Here is a 16,694-nt window from a genome sequence, read left to right on the forward strand (position 1 = left end):
TCACCCCACAGACCTCCCCAGCACCCTAAAGGTTTGCAACTAGACTGTCTTGATTCAACAGACAGTTGTTTGGACACCAGCACTGGCCCAGCACATAACAGGTGGACCGCCAACACACAGGGACCTTCGTCCGCTGCAGTCCCCTGGGCTTGGAGCCCGAGGGCTGGGCTGGGGGAAGGCACACAGGGCTGGCGGGTCTCAGGGCCTGAAAACCAGCTGCAGGTGGGCCCTCCCCGCCAGCACAGCCCCTCCTGTGGTCCTGTTGCACTCAGAAGAGAAAGGCAGTGAGCCCTGAGGACCCAGCCCAAGTCCTCCGGGCAGAAAGGGCTCTTCGGGCGGACCAGTCACAGCTCAGGCTCCTGGCTCCGCACATCGGGCCTTATCCACGTCCACAGGGAAGGCACCCTGTTTGCGCTGTTTGCAAAATGCAGGTTCTGGATAAATGTCTGAAAATGTCTAACTGAATGACGTCTGTGTATAAAAAATAGAGCATTCAAGCTGCTTCTTGTGTTCGGAGGCTTCCGACGAGTTTTGGGACTGGAGGTTCCGGCAGGAGGAGAGGGCCCAGCCTTACCACGTCCAGACACAGATCTGATTCCAGACCTCCGTCAGCCTCCAGAGAGTTTGGCACACACAGACGTGCCCCCCACGCACACGCACAGGCACACGCACGCACAGGCTGCCTGGGGAGGGGCGGGCCGCGTCCTCTCCGCAGGGATGATTGGGGGTGTCAGGTCCACCTTCTCAGACTCGGCACAGGGCTGGGCCTGCCCACTGGTCCCCGGGGCCGTGTGGGACCCCACGAGCACCGCACCCCAAGGGAAACACGGGTATTTTGCAGAAACCAGTTGAAACATGATACCATGATGAAACCTCATTTAAAGTACTTCTTTTTTTTTTTTTTATTGATTTCATTGAAAACAGAACAAGAAATGGTCTGAGCCAAAAGACTGCTCTTAGAACTTGTCAAAAACATTTCAACAGAAAAAATAAACATGACTGCATTATGAATGTTTTAGAAGAGTCGCACAAAAAAACCCACTGTTACTGCACTAATTACAGTATTTAAAAAAGTATATGCCAAAAAAAAGTATATGACCTGGCAGGCCATCACACAAAAGGTGATGGCAAATTTATTCACACTACAAGACTAACATATTAAAAAAAGTTTTCTCCTGCATTTTATTCTAAAATCACTTTGTTCTCTTTATACAGTTGATAGTTTATTTTCACATGGTGAGTAGAAACCACACCAGAATCAGCACCGTTGTCTGTGTTTTCTGTTTTTTATTTTTTGTTTGTCCTAATGTCCAATAATGGTAGAAAATAAATCAGTTTATTCATCATCAGAGCGTGTGGCTTAGAAATCAACAGAAGGTACCGGCCTCACGGCACTCGCAGGACAGGTGTGGGTCCTCCGTGGGCCGTGGCCCTCCTGCACCCCCAGACCGCTTCCTCGAAAAGAAACACGTTAGAGGTCTGGTATATAGGACTAGATATAGGATTTCTTTAAAAAGCAAACCCACGTTTTCTCCAAGGTCAGTGGCAGCTCGGCCCTGACCTCTCAGGAGAGGTGGGGACAGGGTCTGCGCGGCCCCAGGAGCCGGCACCAGCCCCTCGGGCTGCGGGTGGGTGACGGTGGCTTTGGCGGGGCCACACGGAGGGGTCTGGGTCGACAGGACACTGCCCACAAGCCCAGCGGTGGGACAGGAACGACGGAGAGCAGAGGGGAAACGAGAAACGTGGAAACGACAAAATCACCATCAGAAACTCACGGGCGACACCAGTGCAGAGTCCCAGAGCGCCCACCGCGCAGCCCAGCCCCGCCAGCACCAGGCTGGGACCTCAGACGTCGTCGTGTGCGCTTCTCCTTTTCTCCCCGAACCGCAGCGTGAACGGCATCCGCTTGGGCGCCCAGGCCGTGGCTCTCTCTCATAGCGGGTCGGCGGGGGAGGAGCTGGTGTCGGGCAGCCCGTCCTCCTGGGCGGCCTGGGCGCCGGCCTGCCGCTGGGCCAGGGCGGCGCTGGAGTGCCGGCACTTGGGGGAGCCACAGCGGCAGCTGAACAGCTTGCCTTTGATGTCCCAGAAGCGCTCCCCGTAGTCAAACCTGGGGGGAGAACAGAGCTGGGTGGGGGTCCGGGCCCACCAGCACCTCCCGGGAGCCGGGCCCACCGAGCCCCGCCCGAGCCGTCCAGTCTGGGGCAGGTAGCGCGTGCGCCTGGCGGGCACCTACCCCAGCTGCTCCCCGGCCTCGATCAGGCGGGTGCTGAAGAAGGCGATCCTGGGGAAGCGCAGGTCCTGGTGGGACATGAAGACGCGCACAGGCACCAGGTTGGGCTCGCAGTGGTGGTTGATGAAGCGGCTGACGTTGCCATAGAAACGCGCATCGATGCAGTACAGCTCTCCATCCTGGGGGAGACACGCACTGAGCGTCCCAGGAGGGCAGGCGTGGGCACCGCCACTGCCACGCAGCGGACGCCACCCTCTCCTCCCCCTCCCTCCTGGGGCTTCAACTCCAGGGGTGAAAACGAGCACAAACATGGATAATCTATGTGGCTGGCACCGTCCCATCCGACGCTCTGATGCTGTCAGCACCAGGACAGAGGAGGACAGCATTATGGGAACCACGTGGGGTGGCTAAGGGGCCACATGGTCCTGTAAGGACCACTGGGCAGCACAACTCCCCAGGGACCTGGTGATGGAGAAGCAGGGATACAACTTAGCAGGAGTGGGAGATGCAGGGGGCACTGGGCAGGAGGACAGACGGGAAAGGGGAACAGAGGGACGGGGGGCAGAGGGGCAGAGGGACGGGGGGCAGAGGGGCAGAGGGACACGGGGACGGGGGGCAGAGGGACACGGGGACGGGGGGCAGAGGGACAGGGGGGAGGAGAGACAGAGGGACGGAGGGCAGAGGGACAGGGGAGCAGAGGAGCAGAGGGACAGGAGACAGAGGGACGGGAGGCAGAGTGACAGAGGGGCAGAGGGGCAGAGGAGTAGAGGGACAGAGGAGTAGAGGGGTAGAGGGACAGAGGAGCAGAGGTGTAGAGGGACAGAGGGGCAGAGGGACAGGGGGGCAGAGAGGCAGGGGGCAAAGGGGCAGAGGGGCAGCGGGGCAGAGTTGCTTGGGAGCTGAGGGGCTGAGGGGCAGTGGGACAGCGGGAGGGAAGCTGCCAGGTCGCTCACGAGGGGACTCAGAAAACCACAGACCCTTCAGGACAGAGAGGAGCCCCGGGACCGGGGTCCCAACCATGCCTCTGGCATTGCTGCCGCGGTAACAACACAGGGCAGAAGGGGCTGAGCTGACCGTGAGAAAGGGGCCTGGTCTAACCATCCGAGCCGTGGGAAAGAGTTTTCTCTGGAAGGATCCAGAGCACAAGATCGACCCAAAGTCAGAGGGGCCACACGGCGAGGACACCCACCCAGAACCGAACCCCTGAGCGAGCAGCAAGCAGACCCCCCGGAGCACCACCATGCCGTCGGCCACTGCGGTCTGACCCTCACGCCAGCGGCCAGGGGGCCAGGGGCCAGGGAAGAGCCTCAACTATACTGATTTTCTCCCCCTTTCTGTGTCTTTATCCATAAAGACAAGAGTAAGAAATCCTTGGAGGAAGTGAAACATGTTTTCACTTTTTCTCTTTTCTTTTTTCCTAAGCTGAACAAGAGACTAAAGGAGCAGCAGAAAGGGGTGGGTGAGAAGCAGGTGCCCGTGTGACGAAGGAAGGAGGCCCGGGGCTGGACCCCAAGCAGCGAAGGGCCCTGCGGACACCGCCTCTACCACCCAGGGGCGCGAGGCGGCCCAGACACCCCCTCCCCCCTGGGTCCCTAAGGGGAGTCCCTGTAAGGGTCCTGCATGGAGACCCCGCCCAGAGCCTGCAGGACCCACAGGTGGCCCCCCAGGGACACCAAGGCTTCCTGGGGGACAAGAGGGGGTTCTGCCCACTGGCCCCTGGCCCTGGGCCCCCGCCATGCTGCCCATACTTCCCAGGAGTTACGTCCTGAGCCCTTGGTCACCGGCCTGCACCAAGCGGGGGCCACCCATCCTGAAGACCTGACCATTCCCCTCTATGAGGACCCTGCGTCCCTCCTGCGACAAGCAGCCTTTCTCGGTCTTTAAGATGTGTCCTTTCAGATGTATGTGCTGCCTTTTTAAAGCTTCTCTGATCCAGAAACCACCCACACCTGGTTCTGAGGCAAAAATACTGTGGGGAGGGAGCCCCACGCCCAAACGAGCCACCCACATCGTGACTCTGAGAGGCTGAGGGCGTGAGGGCACCCGGGTTAACCAGGGGACTCGAGAAGAGGCTTGAAGCGGGAGGAGATGGGGACAGAGCAGGTGTTTGGAAGGTTTCAGAACAGCAAGGAGAGGGACAGACTCAGCAGCATGAGGACGGGTGATCAGACCCAGGAAATACCTGGAAGGCAGAACCGGAAAGTTTCCTGATGCCTCAAATGGTGGGTGGGGGAGCGAGGCACGGGCAGATGGCCCAGTGGGTATGGGCACTCTGACATGCCAACACTCGGGGACACACAGGCCTGAGCTGGAACGGCCGGGGGACGTGCTGCATCCGTGGCTTTTTACGTGCCCAGAACGAAAGACCCATGGGGTAAGACTGAAGAGGGCTACCTGCTCGGGCCCAGGAGGAGTGGACCAGAGCAAGCAGGAGACCCACACAGCTGGGGGCCGGGGCTGAGGGCCCAGAGTCAGCGGCACTCGGGTTGCCAGGACCCTCCCAGGGGCACAGCCCGGTGTGCGGGGCTGAAGAGACGGAAAGGCCAGGGGTCAAAGGCAGCGGTCGCAGCAACGGGAGGAGAGAGGGTGGCCATTGGAGAGATGTCCCTATGGGGGCCAGGGGCTGGCAGGGGTCCAGGAGCTGCTCAGGGGAGGAGCTGAGAAACAAGCACAGCAATCAGACAGGGTAACTCCACGTCTTAGAATCTGATAATTAAGAAATGGGCTTGGAATCTGCAGTGTTTTTACAGAAGCACCAGCCAGAGCAGTCTGGAGACAGAAAGCTCCTCCCAGACAGGTAAGCGGGGAACATGGAGAGGCCTGTGTGGGGCCCCCTTGGGGCCCCCAGGAACGCCCCCTCCGCCCCTCCCTGGACAGCGTCCGCACATGCCCCATCTGTCAAAGGATGTTGGTGAGAATCAGAGCGCCGACCTGTGGTCAGGCAAGCTGCCTGGTCTGCGGAGACTCGAGACAGCCTGACAGAACATTTCAGAAAAAGCAACAAAGAAAACGCCTCGTGAAGGAGCGGACGCTCCGGGAAGGCTCCTCCACGGGGGTCGAGCTCAGCGGCTGGCGTTCCTAGCTGTGCTGCACAGCGGGCATGAGGCCGGGGGGCTAGGGCCCTGCGAACCTTCCTTGCTACAGGTGGGACCCTGAGGGCTGCACCCCAGGGCGAGGGTCACTGCAGGGGAGGCTGGGCTAGACTCGGAGAGGCTGGCGGCTGCAGCTCAGCCCCGAACCACCCTCGTTCCCACAAATGGACCGAGTGATTCCAGATGAGGGCTCTGAAGCCTCAATGCATTTCTTCAGGCAGGTTTGCAAATACAGAGTTTGGAACCCAAACAAAAACTCATCAGGAACAAGGGGCAATGGGCAAACAGAATGAAAATAAGCAGGAAACCCCCAGACACTAGACACAGACCCACAGGCACAGATGCTAGCGGTGCCAGATGGTCGGGGGCAGGCTCTGGGGACACATGCAGGCCAGCCTATGGGCCAGTGCAGGCCGACCACCGGCAGCACAACGCCCCGTGCCGAAGCAGGCGTGAGATTACAAACCAGTAATGATGGCCCAACAATGGCCCATAAAATCAGATTATCCACCATGTTACTACAGTAAGTACAAGAGAGATTGTAGGGGCATTTCAGCAGATGCAGAAAAACACTGAACACAGCCTAACGTCAATCCAGGTCACTCTTGGTGGACTAGGGACAGAGCTCTGAGCACCAGCGCCCGTGGGAGCCTGGGTTCTGGAAGCTTTTCTCCACCAAGGCAGGCACAGCGGCCCGGCCGGGAGGGGACCGTGTGCTGATGACACGATCGTGTCCACTGAGAAGAGAACTCACAAATAAATGCTACATCTAGTCAGTGAGTTTAACAGGTCACAGAGTTAAAAGTTAGTTGGGGGCTTCTCTGGTGGTGCAGTGGTTGAGAGTCCGCCTGCCGATGCAGGGGACACAGGTTCGTGCCCCGGTCCGGGAAGATCCCACATGCTGCGGAGTGGCTGGGCCCGTGAGCCATGGCCGCTGAGCCTGCGTGTCCAGAGCCTGTGCTCCGCAATGGGAGAGGCCACAACAGTGAGAGGCCCGCGTACAGCAAAAAAAAAAAAAAAAATTAGTTGGAAAAAAGTAACTATTTCTATGTATCAAGCAACTAAATCAGGGGAAAAAATGCCATTTACAAGAGCACTGAAATGGTCCAACACCAGGACCCTGCTCCCCACCACAAAGGAGCAGCCAGCACTGGACCTGCCCTCCTGCCAGGACTCTCCAGATGCTTGGGACACGTGTGCCAGGGACATGGCCGAGCCTCCCATGAAGCTGCCAGTCACCACCACGCGGCCCCAGGGGATGAGGACACATCCACCCAAAAGCCTGACATGAATGCTCTCAAAAGCTGCGCTAACCGCCAACACCTGGAAACAGCCCAAGTGCGTCTGCGGTGGATGGAGGAGCAGCCTGAGGGGTATCCACACGACGGAGCAGTGATGACCCAACCAACACAAACACGTGACACCGCAGACGAGCCCCCAGAGGTTCCCTCCACCAGGGAGAGGGCCAGACCCAGAGGCCATGTGCCGTGGGAATCCACCCGTACGACATTCTGGAAACGGCAAACGGCAGGGACAGAGGGGCCGGGTGTCCCCGAGAGCTGGTCTGCAAATCTCGGTGCAGTGGTGCTCACCCCAGCCTCGCTCGCTCACAGAACCCCACCCCCTGGGCAACCTGTGACTCGCTTCTCACGAAAGCCACTCCCGCGATCACATCACACCGTGCATGGTTCTCCTGCTGGCCTTCAAGAAGGGGGCTGTGTGCTTGGGGCCCCTGGGAGCAGACAGAGCCCCGGCTGGACCTCAGTCCTGCAGCCAAGAACTTGCGTTCTGACAACCAGCATGTGAGCCCGAGGACTCCGAGGTCCAAGGTCCAGAAAAGACGCAGCCGGACCACGCCTGGACGGCCTGGGTGACCCTGAGCAGAGGACCCTGAGATCACTGATGGGGCAGGAACAAGGAGACGCCTGTCAAAACCAACAGAGCTGGACACATAAATGGGTGAATTTCCTGCATATAAATTAGGCCTCAGTAAACAAGTCAGCACCAGAACACTTCTACGAGGGCATCTACAAAAAGCTCACAGCTCACATCACACTTAGTGTTCAAAGAATGAATGCTTTTCCCTTGACAGAGACAGGCAAGGATGTCCCCTCCCACTGCTGAGACCCCAGCCAGGCTCTCAGCACAGACTTAGAAGGGCAAGGAAGAAGTAGAGCTGTCTTTACTCACACATGACACAGTTATGCATACAGAAAATCCTAGAGAATCGTCAAAAAAGCTACTGGAATTAACAAGTGGATTTAGCAAGGTCGATATACAAAAAACCAAGTATTTCCATATCCCAGCAACAATCAGACAACGAAGTGAACAGCAACACTGTTTACGAAAGCATAAGAGCATGGAATACTTGGGAATAAACTTAAGGGAACATGGGTAAGATCTACACCCTGAGAGCCCGCAAGCTCTGCGGACACCTGGACGCAACACCAGGGACCAGGAGACCTAACGCTGTGCAGACGCCGACGCCCTAAACTCAGCAACAAACGGGAGGCAACCCCAGCAGGGCTCCGGCCGCGGCTTCCTGTACTGATGCCCTGATTCCAGAATCTACAGGGAAATGCAAAGGACACAGAAAAGGTGAAACGGCTTTTGGAGGAAACAGGGTCTGAGCACAACGCGACCTGGTTTCAGGGTTTAGTCTCACAGCCGTACCGGCGCACCTTGGTTTGCTGAACTTTGCAGACACCGCATCCAGTGCGTCTGCGGGCTCCATTCTTCCAACAGTATCTGCTTACTTCCTGTCTCCGTCACATTCTGGTAATTCTCGTAGTATTTTAAACGTTTTCAGTACTACTGTATTTGTTACGGTATCTGTGGTCAGTGACCTTTGATGTTACTACTATGACCCGCTGAAGGCTCAGATGATGGTTAGCATTTTTTAGCAATAAAGCATCTTTTGATTAAGGTATATACATTATTTTTATAAGATAATGCTATTGTACACTTAATAGCCTATAGTATAAACATGACTTTTAGATGCACTGGGACCAAAAAAAAAAAAAAAAGTGTGTACTGTAATACGCTCTACTGTAATATTCACTATGTTGCTGGTCTGGAACTGAACCCGCAGCATCTCCGAGGTGTGCCTGTGATCGGGACAGAGTGATGTAGGTTACGGATTGGCAAATAAATCAAAGGAAAAAAACATAGTCCAGACAGACCCACTTTCAATAGTGCAAGTAGAGACTTTACATTCACATGGACAAAAGGGAACCTCAACCCCTATCTTACACCAAAAACAAAAATCAATGCAAAACGTGAGACCTGAAACCGTGAGACTTCTAGAAGAAAACAGAGGTGGGAAGCCCTTTGATATTGGTCTTGAATGATTTTTTGGATTTGACACCAAAAGCAAAGACAACAAAAGCAAAAGTAAACAAGTGGACTACACTGAACTAAAAAGCTTCTGCACAGCAAAGGAAACCATCAACAAAATGAAAAAGCAGGTACCAGGTGTTCCCTGGTGGTCCACGGGTTAGGACTCAGCGCTTTCACTGCCATAGGCCCAGGTTCACTCCCTGGTCGGGGAACTAAGATCCTGTAAGCCGAGACGTGCGGCAAAAAAGAAAGAAAAAGGCAGCTACCGAATGGGAGAAAATATTTGCAAACCATGTGTCTGATAAGGGGTTATTATCCAAAATATATAAAGAACTCACACAACTCAGTAGCAAAAAAAAAAAAGCCAATTTAAAAAATGGGCAGAGGAACTGAATAATCATCTTTCCAAAGAAGACACACAGATGGCCAACAGGTACATGAAAAGATGCTCCACATCACTAATCATCAGAGAAATGCACATCAAAACCACAATGATTAATCACCTCACACCTGTCAGAATGACGTCATCCAAAAGACAAGAAGCACTGGCGAGGGTGTGGAGAAAAGGGAGCCCTCGGTGCACTGCGGGGGGGAGGTAAATCGGTGCGGCCACTGTGGACAACAGTGTGGATGAAGCTTCCTCAAGAAGGTGAAAACAGAACTACCGTGTGATCCAGCGATCCCACTCCAGGACATTTACGAAGGAAACAAAACCACAACCTTGAAGAGATATCTGCTCCCCCATGTCCACTGCAGCATTATTCACAGCAGCCAAGATACGGAAATAACCAAGTGTCCATTAATGGATAAGAAAATGTGGCACACACATACAGTGGAATACTATTCAGCCTTAAAAAAAAAAGGCAATCCTGCCATTTGGGACAATATGGATGAACCTCAAGGGCATCATCTGAGATAAGCCAGCAAATGACAAAGACGGCATGGTGTCACTTTATGTGGCCTCTTACTTTTTTTTTTTAAGGCAAACTTTCATGGAAACCGAGTAGAATAGGGGTTGCCAGGGGGTGAGGAGTGGGGGAAACAGGGAGACAGTAAATTTATAAAATGAAAAAGGTCTGAGGATCAAATGTATAACATGGTGACTACAGTTGATGACACTGTTTTGTACAGCCGAAATTTGCTAAGAGAATAGAACTTAAGTGATCTCACCAAAAAAAATATGTTAAGCGAAAAAACCAAACCATATACAAAAGTTCTTGAAACAGATCATAGATCTAAATGTAATTTTGCTAAAATACAAAAATTCTAGAGAAAAGAGAAAATCTTCACAACCTTGCAGCAAAGATTTCTTAGGACACATAAAGCACTAAACCATTAAAAACGTTTTCTGTTCTGTGAAGAGGAAGGAAAGGCAGGAGGGAAATACTCACAACACACGTTGGACAAAGGGTACCATTCAGGGCTTGTGAAGAGCTCTTACGACAAGCGGCCCGACGGAACAACCCACAATAAATTTTTAAAACTTCTCCTCGAACGACGATGTAAGGAAGCCACTAAGCTGTGAAAAGACACTGCCATATAATGAAGATGTGGTGCATACAGTGGAATATTACTCAGCCATAAAAAGGAACGAAATAGTGTCATTTGCAGAGATGTGGGTGGACCCAAAGACTCACACAGAGTGAAGTAAGTCAGAAAAACATATCATATAATACTGCTTATATGTGGAATCTAGAAAAATGGTACAGATGAACTTATTTGCAAAGCAGAAATAGAGACACAGATGTAGAGAACAAACATATGGACCCCAAGGGGGGGAAGGGAGGTGGGATGAACTGGGAGATTGGGATTGACATATATACACTACTGTGTATAAGATAGATAACTAATGAGAACCTACTGTATAGCACAGGGAGCTCTACTCAGTGCTCTGTGGTGACCTAAATGGGAAGGAAATCCAAAAAAAAGGGGATATATGTATATGTATAGCTGATTCACTTTGCTGTACAGCAGAAACACAACATGGTAAAGCAACTATACTCCAATAAAAATTATTTAAAAAAAAAGATGCTGCCATCACGGGGCATCAAAATTAGTGTCTGAGCTGCCCTTTCCTGCTGGCGAGTGTGGGGGGAACAAGCCCTCCGGAAACTGTTTGCCGTTTCTTCTAAAGTCAGTAAGTGAACACTCACCAGACGGCAGTAATTCCACCCCCAAGAATTTACCGAGAGAAACAAAGACTCACATCCACAGAAGTCAAGTCTGAAAATCCACCGCAGGTGCACTCCTGGCCATAAAACCCAGAACCAGCGGGTCCACCCGCAGGCCAGCACACAGCCCCGCACGGCTATCTGGGTCACCACTCCCAACGGGAAGGAGCAGATGGCCCAGCGAACCATCACAGGTCAACGCTATGACCCTAACCGGATTCACAGGTCAGTGCTCTGAGCCTAACTGGTTCACAGGTCAATGGTGTGACCCTAACTGGATTCACAGGTTCAAAGCTCTGCCCCTATCCTGGTTTACAGGTCAGTGCTCTGACCCTAACTGGTTCACAGGTCAATGCTCTGACCCTAACGGGTTCACAGGTCAATGCTCTGACCCTATCCTGGTTCACAGGTCAGTGCTCTGACCCTAAATGGATTCACAGGTTCAAAGCTCTGACTCTATCCTGGTTTACAGATCAGTGCTCTGACCCTAACAGGTTCACAGGTCAATGCTCTGACCCTAATCTGGTTCACGGGTCAATCCTCTGACCGTAACTGGGTTCACAGGTTCAATGCTCTGACCCTAACCTGGTTCATCTGTCAATGCTCTGACCCTAACTGGGTTCACAGGTTCAATGCTCTGACCCTATCCTGGTTCACCTGTCAATGCTCTGACCCTAACTGGGTTCACAGGTTCAATGCTCTGACCCTATCCTGGTTCACCTGTCAATGCTCTGACCCTAACTGGGTTCACAGGTTCAATGCTCTGACCCTATCCTGGTTCACCTGTCAATGCTCTGACCCTAACTGGGTTCACAGGTCAGTGCTCTGACCCTATCCTTATCCTTATTCATGGGTCAATGCTCTGACCCTAACCTGGTTCACAGGTCATTGCTCTGATCCTAACCTGGTTCACGGGTCAATACTATGATCCCTAATGAGGTTTACAGGTTCGATGCCATGATCTAATCTGGCTCACAGGTTCAATGCTATGCAATCAAATCCCTACAGGAGTTTTGTGGAACTTGTCAAGCTGATTTTAAAACTTATACGGAAACTTTGAGAGACCAAGAAGAGCAGACACTCCCAAGAACCCCAAGGTAAGGGGAGGTAAACTAGGATAACTAATACGGTACAGGCTGCCCAAGGCAGTCGGCAGACAGAGGCCAATCCAAGGTCTCGCAGACACCTGATATATGACAAAATCTGCACTGCTGAGGGGTGGGGAAAGGACAATCTTTTCAACAAATGGTGCTCAGTCACACAGATGTCAATACAGGGAAAAAAATAAAGCTTGACCCCCTTCAGCACCTTCTGGGAAACAATATAAATGTGTATCTTTGTGAGCTGGGTTTTGGAAAAACTTGTCTTGGACGTTATAGAAACCCACCTGTATACAGAAAAAGACTGCAAAGTTGGAGGAGAGTAAAAATAAGAACTTCTGTTCATTAAAAGACATCGTCAGGAAGTAAACAAGCCACAGAGGGAAGATATCTGCAAGTCAAACGTCAGGAAAGAGCACTGATCCAGAACATGGAAAGAACTGCTGCAAACCAGTAAGAGGCAAACTGCTCAGCAGACACAGGTGGGCAGGAAACCCGGCCCGGCTGCAGTGCCCCCCCGCCACACACACACGCGCACGCGCGCACAGGCCGGGCAGATGGCCGCGGTGCCATGGGGAAGGCCTGGCCCCACGGCCCTGGGCTAGAGCCGCGCCCCAGGCTGCAACCTCCAGGAACACAGGCTCCTCTTCCAGACACTTGTCTCACAAATGCTGACCCCTTAGGGTGTGGCTGCAGGGGCAGCGCGGGGTCAGGCGATGAGCAGGGCGCTCTGAAGACACAGCCAAGAGTGGCAGGCACGGGAAGGGGAGCGCCTGGCTTCACCCGACCTACAGGTGGCTGTTCAGGGGTCTCGCAGCTGCTGCGGGGAACAGAGTACTTGTTTCCCCGCCTCCACCTGAACTCCCTCCCACTGGCAGCGATGGCGAGTTCTTAGAAGGTCTGAAGTCAGCAATTTTTGAATTAGGGAGCAACCCTGGGAGCCAGGACAAGGCAGGACAGGGCAGCCTGCGATGGCTCAGAAACTGCCCTGGGAACCAGGGCCCGGAGCGGATGAAGCCAGGGTCCAGCTCTTCTACCCACACCTGGGAGGGCACCGGGGTCACAGAGAGACGCACCCACCCTGTTCACAAGTGTGACCCTCACTCCACTCGAAGGCTCGACCCCCGTGCACATGGCCCCCGAGCCTCTTGGCGGTCCTCACCCTTGCTGAGAAGGAAGGTGGGGCTCAGAGGCTGGAGGGACATGTCCGAGGTCCCACACTCTCACGCGAGGCTCGCTGGGCAAGCTCAGGACCTCTGGGATCAGGGACCCAGCGCCAGTCTGGCGGGCGAGCCTCCTTACCAGCCCGGGCCCCGCCAGCAGGCCCCTCCACGTGGCACAGTCCCATCAGCTCTACGCCCAACCCCTCAGGACGCATTACCTTGTTGTCAAGGTCAAAGAGGTAAGAATCTTCCTCACGCACGTCAGCTTCCGAGTCAGAGATGAGCTCCCCGACATACCTGCGGAGGCGGAGGCAGACGAAAACGTGACAGGCGCATGTCCCCCAGGACCCAGACGCAGGGCACAGGGGCCCTGACAGAGCCCACATGACTGAGAATTCTGCCTGTGACTGAACAGGGACTTCATCCGGGTCCCAGAAAATGATGACACAGAAACCCTCTATCTGACCAGGGGTCCAAAATGATCATCCCCTACACGTCATGAAGTGCTGATGGATCTTCTGAAATAAGTTATGAGCTGGTGAGAAAGTGCAGGCAGAAACGCAGAGGTGGGCGGGGGCTGCCCGCAGCGTGAGCACACAGCCAGGCCCAGGCAGCCCCTCCCCGGTGAGCGTGGGGCCCCCCACTGGCCAGTGTGCACTCCTAGTCGCACCCTCCCCCGTGACAGCAGCAGCCCTGGGCTGACCGGGCCCTCACTTACTCGCAAACAAAGGTGCCCAGTGGGATGTCCTGCAGGGACCGCACGCCCCAGCCCATGTTCTGCGTCCGATAGAGCTGCAGCCTCGTCCTGGAAAACAGGATCAGCCACTCACGGCCACGTTCCACCACACTCAGCTCACACTCATGTTACCACACAAGTGACAGGAGTAAAAAACACAGAAAATACAACTTTCATGTCTGGAGATGCGTTAGAACTTCGCATGCAATGCAGCAGTGACACCTAGAGTTACCCCACCCCAACCGCGCCCCTGCACCAAGGCGCCACTCACAGCGTCCTTCACACCCTCAGGAGGCAGGGGAACCTCAGACACCAGCCTGAGGTCAGCGCGTGGAACACGGCCCCCGGCCCTCCCTGAGCCTCAGTGCCCTCATCGCCAACGTGTGACGAGGACCAAAGGGGTTATTAGCAGGCCCGCTGGTCCCAGGCTGCAACGCAGGCGAGCTCGGGCAGCGTGCCAACCACAGGGCTGAGCTGGCCCCTGGGGGCAGCTGCGGGGCCCCTCCCAGGCCCCGAGAGCTAGGGCATCCCGCCAGCCATTTGTGTGTCCAGTGGCGTGTCTGTCCTCACACCCAAGGCCTTTCTGCCACACGCCAGGACACAGAAGTATGGGCTGGTCACAAGTGCTGTAAGGTTACACTGATATTAACAGACCCCAAGATACCGTATAAACTTACATAGGATACAAATCCTCCCTCGTAACCTTTGATTTTCCAACTCTCGAGCATGTTCACGGAGGGAAGTTTCATGACCAGAACCCCAGGGTCTGGCTCTGGGTGGTCAGTGAACCAAGTGCCCGAGTACCAAGTGGCAACATGTTTTACATGAGACTCAGTACGTGGGTATGAGGGAAGCACATGAGTGTTCACACCAGATCAGGACCTCGTGAGCTTGGACCACACAGCTCTTGGCAAGCCTGCCTCTTGCCTTCGGGCCGTCTGACCTGAACCCAAGTCTGAGCGGGTAGGAAACATGGAAGGCTTCCGCTCTTTACGTCAACCTCTATAACATCAGCAGAGGCCAAGGGCTCCGAGAAAGCCACCTCCACGTGCAAACACACACACGCTAAACACACGCTGCTCCCGTTTGTGGACACACACGTGAAACTAGAGAGCTGCCCAAGGGACTTGACTGCTTTCAAACTTTACCACGGAGACCCTGGCGCCAGCCCGCGGCACCTCACCTGAGGCCGTTTTGCACGACGCGGTTCCGGCAGGTCCTCCAGCAGGAGCAGGCGTGGTTGCACTCGAAGAGCAGGGGCGGCTCCGCCATGTTGAACTCGGGCAGGAGCCGGCCATCCTGCGGACAGACGCGTAGCGAGGGCTAAGTAACTGACACCAACATGCCTCCTCAAATCAAAACACCGCCCCAGAAAGCATGGTTTCTGGCCAAACTCCACACCTGGGAGGACAGGGTAAGGCCACACGCTCAGGCTTTGTCCAAGGCCACGCAAAGTCTCTGGCCAGGAATCTACATGGCTTTTGGAAACCTCTGGGACAGCTCTCCCTGGTCCCTGACTGTGGCCAGCCTCTCTGCCCCAGTCGACCTCCCCCCATCCCCGTCATCCTCTCTCAGCCTCCCTGAGGCCATCAGCTCGTGGGCCCCTGGACTCCTGCTCTGCAGCCTCCAGCCTGGACCCCCTGCCAGCACCACCTGCCACTCTGCAAACCCCCAGCTCCCGAGGGACCTGTCACCGCTTTTCTGTCCGACACCCGAGACGCAGCAGAGACGCTGGGCTGAGCCCAGGCTGTGCAGCCGCGTCCGAGGCCCTGCCAGCTCCAGTGGCTGCTCTGAACAGTTAAGAACTTGCCCCCTCTCAGCATGGCCAGGCTTCGCAGGATACACCAGGAGACCTGAGCCCCGCCAGTCCTGCCCACGACACCTGAGCCTCTTGTTTGGACGACACTCTTGACGCCCCCTTTGCTGTAATGTTGACTCTGTGCCAGTGGCCTCCATGCCGGGCCTGTGTGCCCTCTCCATTCCAGGACACCCTGAACTCCCCAAACCAAAGCCAGGGAGGGCTCTCGTCTCAGAAACCGGCCTTGGGAGCCCTTCTCTCCTCGGCTCCCTCCAGGCCAGGCTCAGGGATGGCCACCTCTGCCGCCCAGTCAGTTCCCTCTGGCCACCCCCAGGGCCCACAGAGAATGCTGGCTCCATCCCCAGTACCCGGCCTCGGTCCTGCCCCTATCCCCTGGTGGCCTCTGTCGCTCCTCCCCAGCCAGGCCCCCACGCAGGCTCACCTTGTCGTACCAGCAGCGCATGCTCAGCTGGCCGCACATGCAGTTGCTGGAGGAGCAGTCGTCGATGCACACGCAGTACTGGAGGGAGGGGCGTGTCAGACGGAGCCCCGCCCCGCCCCCCAGTGCTGTTCACAACTCCAGTGACAATCCTCAAAATTCTGACTCTTGAGGACACGGGGGGCGTGCAGCCCCTCAGGAAGGAGGGTGTGGAGAGAACGCTCAGGCACGAGGCCTCGGGGGCTCGCAGGAGGGGCTGGGGAGGGACCCAAAGGAGGAAAGGAGGCTCAGACACTGGGTGGGCACAGCCCCAGGAGGGGAAAGACCAGGGCAGAGCCACTGCGGCCCTGAGGGCACCCCTCCCCGCTGCCCAGGCTGCTCTGGGGGCCGCAGAGACAACATCCCACAGCAGGGCCCCCCCACCGCTGACCTGCAGGTGGGTAATGTTCCTGTCGATGTTCATGGGGGACGTCACACAGTTCTGAGACACGTACTTATAGTTGCTGGGGCACGGCTCGCTGTCCACACCGTTGACACACGGTATGGGGATTCGCTCATAGCCCCGAGCGATGTCTCTGCCGCAGGAAGGGGCCGTCAGCTTTCCCGGTGAGCCCTGGCCCAGCCCA

General features: G+C 55.3%; 1 protein-coding gene across 3 annotated transcripts in view; it reads right to left on the reverse strand.

The window, feature by feature from the left end:
- Positions 1 to 923: 923 nt before the first annotated feature.
- EHMT1 (euchromatic histone lysine methyltransferase 1) overlaps positions 924 to 16,694 on the reverse strand; it is a gene marked incomplete at its 5' end in the record, with an annotated part of 146,562 nt that continues 130,791 nt past the window's right edge. For all 3 annotated transcript variants that reach the window (XM_082655949.1, XM_082655947.1, XM_082655948.1), the window contains 7 exons: positions 924 to 2,107; positions 2,234 to 2,409; positions 13,314 to 13,392; positions 13,814 to 13,900; positions 15,015 to 15,130; positions 16,072 to 16,149; positions 16,499 to 16,643. In XM_082655949.1, coding sequence (XP_082512075.1) covers positions 1,933 to 2,107; positions 2,234 to 2,409; positions 13,314 to 13,392; positions 13,814 to 13,900; positions 15,015 to 15,130; positions 16,072 to 16,149; positions 16,499 to 16,643 — 856 coding nt within the window. In that variant the 3' untranslated portion in view covers positions 924 to 1,932. The remainder of the gene's footprint in view (positions 2,108 to 2,233; positions 2,410 to 13,313; positions 13,393 to 13,813; positions 13,901 to 15,014; positions 15,131 to 16,071; positions 16,150 to 16,498; positions 16,644 to 16,694) is intronic.

Source organism: Grampus griseus (assembly GCF_964374135.1).
Source record: "Grampus griseus genome assembly, chromosome: 6".
NCBI classification, from domain to species: domain Eukaryota; kingdom Metazoa; phylum Chordata; class Mammalia; order Artiodactyla; family Delphinidae; genus Grampus; species Grampus griseus.